The sequence below is a fragment of the Caloenas nicobarica genome, chromosome 1 (genome assembly GCF_036013445.1).
Source record: "Caloenas nicobarica isolate bCalNic1 chromosome 1, bCalNic1.hap1, whole genome shotgun sequence".
NCBI classification, from domain to species: Eukaryota; Metazoa; Chordata; class Aves; order Columbiformes; family Columbidae; genus Caloenas; species Caloenas nicobarica.
In genome coordinates, this window is record NC_088245.1 from 61,668,160 (window position 1) to 61,685,177 (window position 17,018).

General features: G+C 45.2%; 1 protein-coding gene across 1 annotated transcript in view; it reads right to left on the minus strand.

Moving 5' to 3' along the window:
• Positions 1 to 263: 263 nt before the first annotated feature.
• Positions 264 to 17,018, minus strand: part of CHST11 (carbohydrate sulfotransferase 11) — a 177,544-nt gene continuing 160,789 nt past the window's right edge. The window contains exon 3 of the mRNA XM_065653485.1: positions 264 to 1,370. Coding sequence (XP_065509557.1) covers positions 522 to 1,370 — 849 coding nt within the window. The 3' untranslated portion in view covers positions 264 to 521. The remainder of the gene's footprint in view (positions 1,371 to 17,018) is intronic.

The window sequence follows — 17,018 nt, forward strand, 5'->3', positions numbered from 1 at the left end:
TGAAGAAATTATTTCTGCCACTCTTCTCAAAGCATGTGGTTCAAGAACCATTCCCGTATTTACCTCCATCAATAGCTAATGGAAGAATATTACTACCCAGAGGCAAGCTCAACTGAGGAAAATACAAAACCAGAGACTCCTTTGGTCCAAATGTTATCTTATTTCTGCTGCTGAAGTGACATCTACCAAGAGACCATGTTTTAAATAAGTATAAATAACATTAATTAGAATTGGAGGAATGCAAGATCAATGAAATTCACCAGAACACAATTAACATTTTTTTAAACAGTGTAGCAGTATTATTCATTTCTACAGCTAGATCGTCACAATCCTGTTACCCTGCAAAGAGAGCTGTCCTTTCTTACAGTTGATTTAAATAATTTTGACTGTGCTGCTCGCAGCATCATTCAAAAAAAGAAAATATTAATTTACAAAATAACCCATTCTCCATATTTATTATGACAAATAAAAATCTTAAATAAAACAGGCTTTCTCTCCCCTCGGTCCCCCTGACCCGTCCCTCATTCCAATTTCAGGTAGCTTGGCACTGAGTAATTGAACATTAAAAAATCAAGTTTGTAGACTTCATACAGCTGCGTTTGGTGCTCGGAGCTGATGTTCTGGAAGAACTCTGTGGTCATTTCATCAGTAGTTCTCGTAGACTTTGCATAGGTGGGGAACTTCAGGTAGTTGCCTACTCCCGCCAGCTGGAGAATGTAGTTTGAATCCTCTTCGAGCGTTTCGTATTTTCCTATGAGGTCGTAGTGGATGTGGCAAGGGTGGCAGAGGGAGTACACAGTCTGCCAGTGCTCGTTGAAAGGCTCTTCTCTTTGGGTGTGCGGGTCAATGAGATACGCCACAAACTCTTCAAATTTCACGTCATCGCCTTTACGCAGTGCTTCCTGGGTGGCGTTCTTCCTCTGGCGCCTCACGATTTTGGTGCCGTACCGCTTGTGGAAGGAAGTGTTGTACTTCTGGGTGAACTTGTTCCTGTAGGCTGACACCAGTCTCTCGAAAGGCTCGCGAACAAAGAGGAACTTCATGTAGTTTTTCAAGCGGTGGTTGATCTCTGGGATGCTGTACTGGTTGAGGGTCTTCAGGTTCGAAGACACGTGGGCTTCATTGGCTGGGATTTCCATCGGATCGCTGTACTTGCCTCTTCCCGTCAAAACCATCATGACTCTCTTCCAGTTTGTGCAGGCCACTTTGGGAACATAGCAATAGATCATTTCATGATCTTCATCCACGACCAGGTGCTTGAGGTCGTTGGGTGTCAGCACGCGGCGCTTCCTGCTAGAGACACTGTTTGCTCGGCACGTGTCTGTCACTTGGTCTCGTCTAATCTGATGAAGAATTGCCGTGTTGGACAACTGCAAAGAAAGCACAGGCACCAGTAAATCAAGCAGCTGGGGAACTTTTGCTGCCTTTTTGCTTATTATAAAAATTCATCGAAAAGTAGATTACTGCCTGTACAGAGCAGTTCATTATGTGGCTGAGTAAAATTGTTCCTATGCTAGAAGATTAACATTTTGCCTCCAAACCTCTTCATATGTACTGCTTAAATGCTGTTCACAAAGAAAGTGTCCAGGGCTTTGCTTTGAAGCCAACACAAAGGAGCACAAACGCTCATGCAGCCTGATGGAAAGTGTATTTACCGCACCCACATCCCAAGATGTGGTCACTGCTTTTCCTTGTCCTGGAAAATTGATCTCCCCTCCACTCTGCAGCCCATCCCAAGGCTTCAGGTGTGCTGGACCCTGTCTGACCTTCTGCTGCTGAGATGGGGTAGGAAGACATCAGATCTGGAAAAATTGTCAAAATAAAATCAATACGTGCTCATGTTGCTGGTGTCTTTCATGCTAGAGAACAAATAATCTTGGCTTGTTTCTTGGCTATGACCTTGGCAGAAGAAATGAAGCCCATGGAAATTCCTGCGACTCCCAAAGGGGAACATTCATTCAGATGCAACTTTTTGAGGAGCAGGGAGAATATTAGCTATAAATATGCCTCTCTGCTAAAGCCATATTGATAAAGAAGAAAAGAGAGCATGGCCTTCGAACACACACAGCACCACATTCACCCAGAGCCCTGTCTTATTTTGTTAATAGCGCTGTAACTTTCCACTATTATTGCTGGTGAATGCTTGGAGAGGCTGTAACCTGCCTTGAGGAGAATGCACAGAGATGGACACGGTCTCACCACCAGCCACCTCCTGCCCAGATTGTGTCCAGCAACAACAGCAAGAGCTTCTGCTAAGGCAGGTAACGAGCTCCCCAGGGCAACGGGGAGAAATAGCCCAAGCAAAGGACCCTGCCGACACAGGGCTCCCACGTTTGGTCACTCAGAGTCCTCTGAGGTGTCCCTGCACAGTACCGTGTTCTGCTGTGCAGTCCTCACTACCACAAACGCCTTTTTACACATTCTGAATAAATTGCATCAAAGCGACAGGAGGAAGGTTTTGATAACGTTATTTACAGTTACTTAACACTGCTAACCTGTGCATTTCAAAGAACCTTACGTTCAATAATTATTTTATCTTCAAAGCCAAGTATTAAGGCAAGTATTTACCTTCCGATTTGATAGGCAAGGAGGTCTGAGACTCCTTCTTGAACACCTGAGTCTTTCAAAAGTGTTTATCTGATGCCTTCTAGTTAGGCTAACGTGAATCACAGGACACTGCAAAGAAGCAGCTGAGGCAATGTAGACGGCATACATCTGCTCTGGGGGCGTGCGGCCCTTGGTTAGAGGGGTCTTCCCCCTCGATGGTAAAATGCCCTTGGCAAATGGTTTTCCACCAGTTTGGGGGTTCATATTGAACTTCCAGTTCCTGCAGCCGTGGGTCAAATCTCTTCTTTCAATACCAGCAGTTAGCCCTGATTCATGTTAAAAAAAAACCCCCAAAAAACAAAACCAAAAAACCTCAAAGAACAGGATCCAAATGCACTTTTTAGGCAAAACCCAAACCAAACCCCAAGTTGGGACCAAGCGAATTGTAGGATTTCTGAGCTTTGGAGGGAAAGGAGATAGAAACCGTATTGTTACAGACAAGCCCTAAGAGCCCAGGTTTCACCCACCCAAGGGGAAGCAAAAGCTTTTGCAACACACGAGCAGCAGAGACTGTCCCTCTCCCTGAGCTGCAGTGGGTTGCAGAGGAATGTTCTTGTGGGATGAGCAACACTGAGCTGCTGCACCTCAGACGTGGGCAGGAGGATTTTCTTTTTCTTCAGGACAGCATTTATGTGCCAAGCCTGGGACCTCTGTATTTTGTACAGTGCCACCCACCGCTTCCCTGAATTCCTTGATCCCTGAATTCCTCATCTCATCTCTTTAGCCCCTTTGTTCAGCAAAATTCTGGCTAATGGTTACAACACGCAGTAGCCCAGTGCAGCAGCTTCAGACAGCTTGGCTCGTCTTTTGCGCGTGTGTGGTATATCCCTGAATACCTCCCAGGTGCACTTCAAGGGCAGTTCTGTGTTATAGCCAGAGATGAGAAGCCAGGTGTGAAATGTGCTTCGCGTTTCCTAGGAAAACTGCCTGACAGGGAGTTTCCAAAATAAGATGTTAGAAAGCAGTTGTCAAGGACCGGAGAGATTTTTGAAGAAAATGACTTCTTCTGTTTAAAAAAATATAAAATCCGCATTTCAATTTATGCTGTCCTCAGAGGCAAACAGAACTAATGGTCTGCTCTACACTGGTCAGAGTTACCAGTGAACGATTTTCAAAGAACTAAACAAAACCCTATGCAAACATACAGACATATACATTTTCCTCCGCAGACAGATAAAATGCTGAAATGTCTCCTCCTGTAGATTTTCATCAGTATCATATAGTGCAGTACTGCTGTTTGCCTCTGGTTTTAGAGTATTAAAAAAAAAAAAAAAAAGAAGAAATACCTGAATATACTGCTACATTTCAATATGTTAATGCACTGTATTTGCTTTTTCTGGTGCTGTTCTTGGGATAAATACAGAATTAAGTGGATGAAATTCTATGGCCTGTATTAGATAGAAGGTCAGATTTGAAAATTTGATGGTTGCTTCAAACCCCAATCTGCAGATGAGCCTTTGTAGAGCTGTGCTTTGCTCCTGATTTCATTCCAGCATCAATAGCCTAAGCACTTCATCCCCACGCATTAACGAGATTTTTCAGGCATTTGGACTAAGGGGGAAAATGCAGCCTTAGTATTTGCAATTGCAAATGAGATTGCACCAAATTAAATTCACTTAAAAGATGATACTTGTGCATTTTGAAGTGGTACTTGTCTCTCACCCTTTTTAATATGAAAGAAATATGAAGAAATGGCATAAAAGTTTGGTTGACTACATTTACTAAGCATAGACCAACACCCCGGGGTCAGCTCTGCACATGCTCTGGCCTGGCTGGTGGCACACAGAACACATTGGAAATACCAACGGAACACTAAATGGGTGTTGTCCTATACTTATAAATTACAGTACCATTTGGTATGGCTAATGGATGAAGTACCATGTAGAAAATACAGTTGTGAGAACTCTACTGTCTCCCCTCAAAGCTGCTGTAGATGCGGCTACAGCAGAGTTGTGAGCGCACAGCTGCTGTCTGGACACCAATTGCTGCACCTATGATCATTACCAAAGGTCCCCGATGATCCCTCAGTTCAAGAAGCCGCAATAACTAATGGCCTAAATTCACCCCACTTTGGGAGAGGGCACTTTTAAGCAAATGTGCAGGTTACCCTGAAGGCAGCATGGGGATGCGGATAAAGCCAGTGCTCAGGTCTCTCCTCTGACATTTCAACTTGGACTTCAGCTGGGCATTAAAGATTTCGGGAAGACATCTTATACAAGCACCCATTCTTTCCTGAAAGGACTGACAACACCATAGATGCATTTGATCATGTGTTTTTTTCCTGCAGAAGGTGCAAAAGGGGACAGAGAAGGGCAGGGCAAGATCAAAGTTTTTCTTCCTTTTCTCATGCAGCAACTGAGTTGAACAGGGAGGCAACGTGAGCAGTGGGAGACTCTCAAGCTCAGCAGCATTTTAAAAAAGCAAAAAAGTAACCTGGGGACACTCTGATCCCAGAAGCTTCTCATCTCCATCACTGCCCAGCTAACGATGAGGGAGGAAAGCTAAGTCCAGCAGGCTCTGCTCATGTGGATGTCTGCTGTACAGCACAGAGTGGGGGCTTTGAGTGTAGTGCACTAGAAAATATACCGACCAGAAATACGTATGTTGGCCAACTAACAATCATCAACCCACAACATACAAAGGTTATTCAAGGCAAATCACAGTAGTGAGATGGGAGGTATTTTCTTCTGGTTACTTAGGCACAGCAGGATAAAATAATCTTTGAGGGCCTTTTCAAGCTTGATGGCCAAGCAGCAAGTTCAGATTTAAACACAGAGCATTTTCAATTAATGTTTCTTTTTCTGAACATAGTAGTGTACTGCAAACTAGGAGCAGGGATCGATCCAATTCACAGGTACCTGCACTGAAAGCACTTTTTAAATAGAAGGACAGAAATACCTAAGTGTCACTCAAAAAAACCCACTAATTAAATTTTGTCTCACTATAAAAAATTAGTGTGCATTGAAGTATTCCCCACAGTTATAAGGCAGGCTTTTACTTATTTCTATTGCACTGCCTGCAGCTGCTGCTAGTTCTGCATATTACTGTAACCAGACTCACAACCAGCCTACATTGGGAGTGCTAACACGACATTCGGGCATGGCAGACTTAAGGGCAAAATTACCCAAATTAGTTTAGAGTGGAATAAGGAGGATAAATATTGTGAATGGGGTTTGCAGTCCCATGCCCTGCTGAATTACCTTTTCTCTTCAGTTTTGCATTAACAAAGACTTTGCATCTGCCTTTAATTCTTTGGTTACACTCGTGTTTGGAGGTTTGGTTTCTGCCCTACGCTGGAACTATGCAAGTTGCTGCGGCGTTCCCTTTATCTGTGGTCCAAGCAGCTGTCAATCAAAATCAGCTGCATCTCTGCCGAACACCCAGTTGGGTCTATCGAGTAGCACTGCTGAGCTTAGCATAAACCAGAGCTCATCTCCACCAAAATCTCTTAATGGTATTTGTTTAGAAGGTGTGTGCGGCAGGCTCATAATCCTTTGGAAACAAGGTCTTAAAGTGTCAGACTATAGGTGGCACTAACGGTCCTACTTATTTGACATCGAGAGACACTAGTATTTCAGCTGACTAGAATCTCTCAGGTATTATCAGCTCTCCTTCCCCCAGCCCATCAGCCACACCATCTAGTTCTAGGAGCTGTTTGTTATTTAATACATAAAATGTTTTCTTGATATTATTTATATTTTCCCTACTGCTTAAAGGTGTTTTTTGGGGGTTTTTTTTGAGCGTGAGGTAACATGCGAGCACATTTCCAATCCTGTTTTCACGTTAAAAGTGTGAAGAAGATTCTCGCAACCTTGATGGACAGCCTTCAAGTTACAAGCATATTTTAGACTATTTTAATACATGGCTTTTACAATTTGGATCCATAACTACCCTACTTGTCGTAGATATATTCTATACACCAAATGCTAAATTGTATTCTTAAAAACATTCAGCATTAGACAATAAAGGGGAACCAGCAATTTTTCATACTTGACAGTCCAAGCATAAGCATTTCTGAAATCATCACAAATAATTATTACTCTTTGTAGGTTTCTATAGATGACAGTCAGACAATTGTAGCTATGCAAATCGAAACACTGAATCTACCAGAACAATTGCATTTTAGATGAAGGGATTTTATTAAACTGGTCTGGATTGCAATAATTTTTTTAAGTAACAGTTTTACAATGTTTTGTACTTTGGTTTAGTTGACATTGTACAGCATATTCTTCTTAACTTTTTCAAAAAATTCCCAGCAGTCAAATGAGAACCCCACCAAAACCTCCATCAAGATTTGTTCAGAGTCTAATACAGCAGACTAGAAGGCACATCGTGTGTACTGGAGATGGAAATGCTTATATCTTCCCTGACAACTTGCAGACAGACAAACTAGAATATAAATTTGCTAGGAAAACATCTCTACAGAGTGGCTGGATAATAGAAGATAATAAAACTAGTACTAACTTTGGAACATTTTTACTAAGAGACAAATTATATCCTCTGAAGGAAACTCTTGAAATATTATAAAGCTGCTTTCTTTTCTCCATTTCATGCATTGAATTTATTGCCCCACGGAGAAGATAAGGGCGAATACGCATTTTTTCCAAATAATTGTATTGCAACTCGAGATAACGATAGCATTTTCAATTCCCACTGTACAGAATGCACTGGTGCTATGAAAAGAAAGATCGAAGCTTTTGAGAGTAAAGCAGTCATACACAGTAGCTACTAGCACCGTATTGTCAAAAATCCTAAATCGCTTCACACCTTCTTCCTATGCACGTCCCCAACTTCGTCCCTGCATGTAGAAGGGAAAGGTGAAATAACTCAGCAGTTGCACTATATTGGGTCCAGAGGATGCAATTAGGGACACGGTTTAGTGACAGTGTTAGGTTAACAGCTGGACTCAATGATCTTGACGGTCTTTTAGAACCAAAATGATTCTGTGATTATTTGAATAACAACACAACTGAAACCTGCATCAACTTTGGCATTCAGTCTTCTTTGTCCAGGTACATGATTTGGGTGCTAGAAAAGAAACGACACTAAACCAGTCAAAATTCGGCGGCAGACGCACATGCAGCCGCAGATGCTGATTTTTTCCTGAGAAAACTTCACAACTAGGTCATTAAGTATTGGTCTTTTTGTCTTGAAGGGAAAGTAAAGTACCACAGTGAGCCTAAACGATGTAAAAATCTCCATGAAAAATCACAGCCTGGCACCAAGGGACACCAGCTGCATGTTAAAATCAGCTTTTTAATCAGCCTAAGACTCTGTCACACAATAAGGTTTGGACTCAAGAGGAAAAGAGGGAGCCCCCTTCTAAACGCCACCTTCTCTTGTATAATCCCAAACATCTTTGGAAGCCTACCCATTCCCATTCTCCCTGCTTGAAACTATTTGGTGTCAGGACTCAAAGGGCTTTTGGGTAATAAGATGAATTTAGATGTCCTGTAAAGTGTCTCCTCTGAACAAGACGGAAAAGTTGCAAGTCCCTAGGTAGACCAAGGAAGAAGGACCTATGACCTGGCCACTCAGGGGGTGAAGGACATGCCATGGTGCACATTGGTGTTCTGTAGCTCAGGGGGAATTTTACGAACAAATCAGGCAAAATCAGTGACCGAGTTAAGTGCAACACATCCGAGAGGTAAGAAATCATCAGGAAGGCCGGAGGAGCCTTGAGTTGTGAATAATTAAAGCAAAAAAAATCTTCACATTGGTGTGTTTCTTGGGGTTTAATTTATAGAAGACAAGTTTGGAGCCTCACATGGAGTATACAATTTACATTGCCTTTCCAGTGGCCGACACTGGCTGTCAGAAGGGAGGGGGAGAAGGGGAATTAGGCAGATAGCCAATCCCTTGTTCTTCTCACAGCAAAAAGACGTGAGTGGGACCCTGGGCTGGGACCTCAGCTGCCATGGTGAGGTGAAGGTGACAAAGCTGCGGTGCCTTCCCATGATGGAGGCTCTGCTGCAGGGAGCCCGACCACCCCGTGCTGCTGCTGAAACGTCTCACCGCTGCTTTGACAGAAAAGGACGGCACGTGATGAATTTGTCCGTTCCTGGCTCATTCTTTCAGTGTAGCCATAAATCACCGTTGGTATTAAAAAGCTGAAAGGTCTGGCTATCCTATGAATTTAATTTTAAAATGAAAACTTTCTGACCTTTCCCCTCCAACACACACACAGATGTGCACAGATGTGATGGCTGGAGCTGCGCTCATGCTCCCTGGACATGTGTGTGTGACCTGTAACACACCGGGACACAACCACGGTCTTTCTAACCCTTCTTGGTCCCCAGGCATGGATGTTTCACCTCTAGGCTACAATCACTGGCCATTCAGAGCTACTTCAAGTAGCCCTTTGCTGGACTTAATTATGCTAATGGGTGATTGACATAGACATAGACATAGACATAGAGCAGCAAGGAGTGAGTTTGCTGTCACGCAGGCAGGGGACAGGGAGAGGGGATGTGGCAGTGGGACACAATGACCTGCCACATCCAAGAGTGTGAGGCTGCACTTAGAATCATAGAATCATTTCATTTGGAAGAGACCCTCAGGATCGAGTCCAACCATAACCTACCTCTAGCAGTAAACCGTGTCCCTAAGAACCTTGTCTAAACACCTTTTAAACACCTCAAAGCACGATGACTCCACCACTGCCCTGGGCAGCCTGTTCCAATGCCTCACAACCCTTCCTGTGAAGAATTTTTTTCCTAATATCCAATCTAAACCTCTCCTGGCACAACTTGAGGCCTTTTCCTCTCATCCTATCACTTGTTACTTGGGAGAAGAGACCAACCCCCTCCATGCTACAACCTCCTTTCAGGCAGTTGCAGACAGCGGTCAGGTCTCCCCTCAGCCTCCTTTTCTCCAGGCTGAACAGCCCCAGTTCCCTCAGCTGCTCCTCATCAGACTGGTGCTCCAGACCCCTCACCAGCTTCATCACCCTCCTCTGCACTCTCTCTAGTACCTCAATGTCCTTCTTATGATGAGGGGCCTTCTTGGCTGAGGAGGAGCTGATGGCATCTGTCCTCACCTGGGAAAGCCCGTTCCTGAGGACACGTTACCACTGGCTGCCGCTGCCTGGGAAAGGTCTGGGCTTGCAGAACTGCCTCCAAGTCACCAGGGACTATAGATGGGGTCAAAGGGACTTTCACTGTTTATCTCACAACTGCCAGGTTGCAATCAAGGCATAGATGCATCACAAACTGGGACAACCCAAGAATGAGGACAAGCATATGCGTTGGGAAGCTTGAAGCCGAGGGAGGGAGCCGCAGCTGCTGTACTCTGCTATTACAGCTCTACTGTGGGAGCTGTAGATGTGGTTTTCAAGGAGAGGCTTGAGAACTGGTTAGGAAAAGGCATGCCATGGACATCTGCAAATGGTGCACCAGGAGGAGCACTGGGCTGGGGATGGATGGAGTCAGCCAGGGTGGAGCTGGGAGTAGCCCTTACAAAACAGAATAAGAAACTGCATTTTAACATAGCTGGCATCTAGGAGACAATGGAAAAGCTGACGTTTATTTCTCTGTTGAACTGACATTTATTTCTCTTTTGCAAGAAGTTGTAGTAGTAGGGATGAGATAAACTGGGTGGAGGGAGGAAACAGGACGAGGTAGATACGTAAATACAAAAATACAGAAAAAATTCCACAAGGAGGGAAGGGATAATCTGCTCTCTGGACTCATTGTGGTTAGTACAAATAGCAATAAAGCTACACAAGAGAGACTCAGTTTACATGTAGGAAAAATCCCCAAAGAAAGGATATGTTTGTGCTGAAACAGAGTGAGGAATCTCTAGCACCAGGAATCTCCAAAAACCTGCCTGAGAAGGTGTCAGAGGGACACAAATGACAACACCATGTGGGCAGGTGTCTCCTTGCAGGTCCTTCAAGCTTCACGAACCTGAGACGGTGACTTCTGGAAGCTAAGCTCACTGTTGCAAAGCTGGGTATTTTACACGCTTCAGGAGCAAGGCTTTCAGCAAATGCTGCAGAGCCACACGGGCGGAGAGGCCAGTTAGTGCTTTGAACAAAGCCTCCCTCAGGAAAAGGCAAAGACATTGAACTATGGGGCGGGCAGAGACCAGGCAGGTGCTCAGACACCCCCACGACTGACACTGTGTGAGATCCCACATAGGACATGGTGGAGGAGATGCAGGAGCTGAGCGCCTGGAGCTGCCTGGGACACACGTGTCCCGCTCACCTCCGGCAGCTCTGCCCTGGCAGCCGATGTTAATGGATTTCTTGGTAACACAAATACTCCTCCTGTACCTCTGGTTTTCAGCTTAGGTGTCACACAGCCGAGTAGAAATACTTATTTTCTTCTCAGCAGGATGTCTGCTATTTTAACTGAATACAATTTACTCAGTCCCATGCTAAATCAGGGTAATACGTTTCCAATTTTTAACTCAGCATGTAACGCACCAATATTGCTCCAAAGCTTTTGAAAGCCAAATAGAAAAACCAGGAGACAGCTGCTGCAGAGCTGGTTTCTTTACATATAATTCATGGGTTTAGCAACCCGCTGGAGGAGAGGGGAACCCCGTAATTACGTGTTTAGCCGTGTTGAGTCCCTGTCCCCCACGACTGGGGCAGATACTTTGCCTGGGACGCTGCAGGATGCCCCTTTCTGACATCTCTGAGCAGTTTAGGTGAATGATGCTATTGTGAACTAGGGATACAGGCTCAGTCCCCCACCCAGAAATATCGTACTGTTTTTTTTAAGGTAAGACGCTGGAACTAGGAGTGATCATGCCCAGTGGTGTATAACCCTGCTGTAAGCTCTCCCCATGAGGCTCGCTTGTTGTCTACACCAATGGTGCAAAGGCCCAGAGGAGATGGGGAGGAGAGAGCTGATCTCACCCCCCCAGGAGGTCAGTGGCAGAAACAAGAACAGATTTAATCTGCCTCTTTTTTTTCATGTAATGATTTGAATGAATTCATCCAGACACACACTGGCAAAATAGCCCAATCTTTTCAATTATGGATTTTCTTCTCCTCAAATAAACTATTAAAAATTAACATTGAATTTCTCTTACTTCCCTTTGGTGAGGTTATATTGTGCACAGACTAAACCTTGCTATTCCAGCATAGCTTTTCCTGGCACATTTGTCCACACCATTCACTAATGTTCACAGAAGGCAACTAACCAGAGCTGCTCTTTCTCCACAGCCTTAATTACAGTTAACTGGAAGCTTTTCACCTTTATGCTGTGGTACAAAAAAATAGATGACCCCCTGCTTGAAAAGACAATAGGCCGTTTCTATTAAAATGCTAGCATCCATTTATAATCTTAATTACAACAGGCTTCCTACGAACCCTTCCTGCCGTGGATGAAGTACTACAGAAATAAGATTCTGGGTTAACATGGCAAGCCTGTTTCATCAATAGCTTCCTAGGTCTGATTTCTTTGACCTTGAGATAAATGCCAATGACCTGAGGGATGCTCAGGCCCCAAAACAAGCCAGCGGCAGTCCTTTAGTCCAACCCTAACGCTGTCAGGATAAGACTCAAAGAGGGACAAAAGCAGAAGACTGAAGACATACCACAACACAAGAAAGGAATTTGTTTGCTTTCGCAATATTTTGTGATTCTGTTAAAAAACCCCAGATGTTTCAGTCTTTGTGCACCGAAAGAACCTCACTGCCAGTAGCTGACCACAAATGACTCCACCACAGGCTTCTCTGGGAAGCAAAGAGCATCTGAATAAAGCTGCCCTCTCTGTTGGCCACCGATGCCTCTTCCCAAATGCCAGTGTGCTCCATCCACCGTGCCAGCTCCACACAGACGGCAACATTCAACGCTCTCCAGATCCGACCACCAGGCCCTCGCTGGAAACTTTCCGTCTCCCTTGGTCCCTCTGAGCTGCAGCAGGGGAGACCTCAGCACAGCAGTGGAAGAACAGAAAACATGCCTAGGTAATCTTTAAATCCTGCCAAACGTAAAAATGTCTTGGTTGTATTTTTAAGCATCTGACTTGCTACATTAAACCTGCTTATGTCGGTGCATGAGGGCAATGTTTAAAGTAACTTTCATCAATGATTTAAGACAACTGGAAGGTACAGTTATTAGCATGATGCCTTGTTAATTTTCCTGATCTCTACAGCTGTGTTTACTGTGATTTCTAAGGGTTCTCTGTCTCATCTAATAACAGATCCATTTAGGGACTGCATACTAAATGTTAATTTATAATGAAAGAACAAATTCTTATTATTTCTTTAAATGGCAGCTATTATTTTGAAACTGTTCTCTCAACTACACCCTGAAAGAAATTGCAACTGCACATCATCTTTTTTTCTTTTTTTTTTTTTTTAAAATGCTAAATCTTTTTTTAAACTTCCCAAAGAAAATGAGCAGAAAAGGCCACTCTGAGCTCTTGCTTTCGGGATCCTTCCCCAGCTGCAGCCAAGCGCTGCCTCCTTGCTCTCTGCTCCTTTCACGGATGCTGAACGTGTGCCAGCCTCTCACCCGTTCCCTCTCTATCTGGTGAAAGGGTTGGCTCCCTCTTCACCGCTCTCACGTCCTTTTTGTTCGCCCTGTCCCACCTGCAGCTTGAGCAAGCCAGCAAAGATCAGAAGAAAACGGAGCTCCAGGATCGAGTTTCCAGCCAGCTCTTGCTCTGGATGCAAAATCCCCCAAAGCGGGTGCTTGCTGTCCCTGAGCCGACTGCAGCGCTAGGCAGGTTCTCCTGGCACGTGTGAGTGTGGAGGGCATTGAAAGACAGGGGAGATACCCTGTCCCCCCAAGCAGCAGAGCAAGGTGAGCAGTGGCGAGGTGCCAACCCAGCCCGAAGGGACATGCTCTGACAGCCAGGAGCGAGTCGAGGCGTTCGGCTGTGCAGGTGAGGGGAGCCGAGAGTGTGTGCTCCATGGGGACGTGTCCTCTCCTGCGCCGTGGGGAGAAGACAGCCCGGTCCCGCGGGCAGCGCCAGCGCTGATCCACCTCCCCGCGGCTCCTGGCGCGGCAGAGGGGGCTGCGCTTTGCTTTACGCTGCTCGCACGGGCAGCTTGCCCTCCGCACAGGTAACATGCAGCTCCTGGAGGTTTACACCCACTGTGCCGCTTTTCGGTGTTACAGCCTTGGAAATGTACTTATGGGAGAACTGACTGCTCGGCTATCAACACCTTCAGCTACCACTGGCTTCTGCTTGCCTACCCGTACCAGCTTGTCACTGGTCTCGGGGCTTTTTATTTTTATAAGCTACTTACTTTCTCTTCGATTAACCAATAATGCTAGTAGGCTGGGTGGGAATACATACCTCTCCCTATTTACACACACACACGTGTACGCATATGTACATCCCTGCCCACATCCCAGCAGTAAGCACCCAGATGGCACACTGGTTTACGTTGGTCACAGACCAGGACACACAGGTACTTCCAGGCAGTACCGAAGCACCGAAAGATGTTCTCAAGTGTAAGCAGGTGGGACTGAAAAAATTCAGCAGCCCAGTGGAGAGGAAGCACGTACTGGCACTGATCTTGTTCAGTAGGGCGGTCTGAGAAGCATCCACACTGCCCACAGCCAGTCAGAACCTGGGAACCGCTGTCACCTCTCTCTGATGGTTTCGGTCAAGACATGAGAGGCATCTGATGGCTCTTGAGAAACGCTGGGAGCTGATGCTGTTCTGGTTTATTGAAGGGAGGCTGTCCTTCTCCAGAGGTTCCAGGTGACACAGATTTAGGAGCAGGGAAAAGTGACAAGTTCACACAGTGCTGGTATAGCTGATATTCCTGACAGGAGGAGCAAACCTAAATTAACAATTTCCAGCTAAGACAGCTGTCATTTTAGATTCCCTGTGCAGTAACTTCCACCCACTGGATCGATGAATGAAGAGTTGATGGCTCCTCCTCCTCCAGCTTGCAGCGTTACCTGCTGCAGGTCCCATCTTCACAAGACAGAGACAGCTGCCAAATGCCACTCTGCCCTTCACCCAAATGGGGGCTTCCATGGCTCGAATGCCTCCCACAAACACGCTGATAATTAACATCAGATTTTGCTCTTTGAACGTATCATGCCTTTTATGAGATGCAACAGCACAGCTGACTTAGAGATTAACAGTGGCATCCAACTGTGCTCAACCCTTTTAGTTTTGCATTTCAAATATCAAACTGATTACATGAAAGTCTGCTTATCCTGTTGTTTCTAAATCCCTTCCGAAGGTTAATACTAGCTGAGGCAGGTCACGATGTGAAGGTCCCGTTTGCAAGGACCACACTTGAATGCTTTTGATCAGGTATCTGCAAGCCTATATCCATTGCTGTAATCCACCCCCATGTCTATCTGCCAACTGCTGTGTACTCTAGCTAGCATGAGCAGGGAAGTCTCACAAAGCCTCTTCCCAACCCGTCCTACTGTTTTTAGAGATTTTTTTTCCTGCTCCAAGACCTAACTTTATTTCTGGCTTTGTTTGTTTAAAAATAAGCCTTGTTCACAGGGGAAAGCAGTACGTGGGATTCACTGCTTCCAGGAACGAACTATAATTTCATTCAACTTCTTCTGTCCTCCTGGGCGCTCTCTTCTTCCAGCTTGCCGTCACTTGTCTTTATGCATGTGCAAATGCAAGCCCCCACCGTCAGCTTCTCCCCCCTCATCGCTCTTCAGAAGCCGTCAAGGCCCCCTAACTCATTAACACCACCTCATTCTCTCAGCCCCTGGCTAATGCAATACAGAATCCAAGGTAACCTCAGTTATTGTAAGGTTAGCCTTAACTCTTTATTCTACCTGAAATTCTTTACACTTGTGCCTCTTGCTGCTCTTTCCTCACTCTCCTTGGCTGCTCTTCATTTAAGTCCCCAGCATCCCTTTGGCAAGTTGCACTCAATATCTCTAAAGCTCGAGTTGAACTTTCAATGCCATGGAGGCTTGGGAGCAGAGGGACAAGATGCAAACATTTCCAAAGGAAGACATGAACGTTAAACAGGACAAATAAGAGGCTGCTCCAAAACAGACACAGTACTTAGAAGACTGAGATAAAGCAGCTACCATACACTACTAGTTTAAACCCGATGCAGCACATCTGGTCTTGTTTCGCTTTTAATGATTCATGTTCTCTCGTCGGCAGCTCTAGAGAGAGAAGGACCACCTGAGCAGAGATAAACCACAGCTTTGCTTTTCCCGTTTCCAGGAGGAGAAAACACTTGCCAAGATTACCTGAGAAAAACTGAAGTGCTGAACAGCCAGATAAGCTATGCAGAGCCTACGCATCGGCCTAATGACACTTTCTGTTCCTTCTTCACCCAACCCCAACACTGCAGACAGGACTGGGCCCCTCTCGTCCTCCCCTCCTCAGTTAGTTTTTGTGGATCAACTGAGGTCAGTAAATCTTAGGAGCTCAACTGTAGCCTAAAATCACAGCTTGTGGGATGTACTATGAGATCTCCCTGCTCCCTGCAGTGAAGTAGTAGAGCAGTCCTGTGTCCACTAAAATATGGGCATATTGTAGCTACGACCTGTCTCGTTAGGGACTGAAGGCAACAGATGTACACATTCAATGGGAATAAACGCAGGTTCCCAAATAAACCTCAGATGAACTGCAGAGGGATCTGCAGGTGCTGGCAGGATGGATAAATCCTCCTGAAGCTGCATCTGGAGATGCTCTCGCAGACCGAGGTCTGGGATAAAAATAGCACTCAGTACTTATCTGTTTTTTTTCCATCTCTAAACTTCAAAGTGTAATGTATCATCCCCGCTTTCCAGATGTGAGAAGCAAGTCACAAAGAACCAGTCCAGCGTTGCTGCATTTTTCTACCCTCTTCACAAGCTGAACCTTGTCCTCTCGCAACATCTGTTCCCTGCCCAAGTGCAACTCTGCTGGGTTTGAGGCAAAGCAACACAATGCTACCAGCACTTTCCATTTTCCGTGATTCTGCGCGCATTTTAAGATGGGGAATGGGGTTTATTTTTCAGCCCTGGTTTCCTGGCACTTGTCTGGGAGAATTTCAGAACAAAATATCTCTTTAAATATTTGTCCTCCCTGAAGCTTCTAGTCTTCCCAGTTACATAAAGGTTAGCTAAATGGATTAAACTGGAGTCTCAAAATTCAGGTTAAGAAATTGTGACAGTAAAGAATCACAGAATCACAGAATGTTAGGGATTGGAAGGGACCTCAAAAGATCATCTAGTCCAATCCCCCTGCCAGAGCAGGAACACCCAGATGAGGTTACACAGGAAGGCGTCCAGGCGGGTTTGAATGTCTCCAGAGAAGGAGACTCCACAACCTCCCTGGGCAGCCTTTTCCAGTGTTCTGTCACCCTCGCTGAGAAGAAGTTTCTTCTCAAATTTAAGTGGAACCTCTTGTGTTCCAGCTTGAACCCATTACCCCTTGTCTTACTGTTGGTTGTCACCAAGAAGAGCCTGTCTCCATCCTCGTGACACTCACCCTTTACATATTTATAAACATTAATAA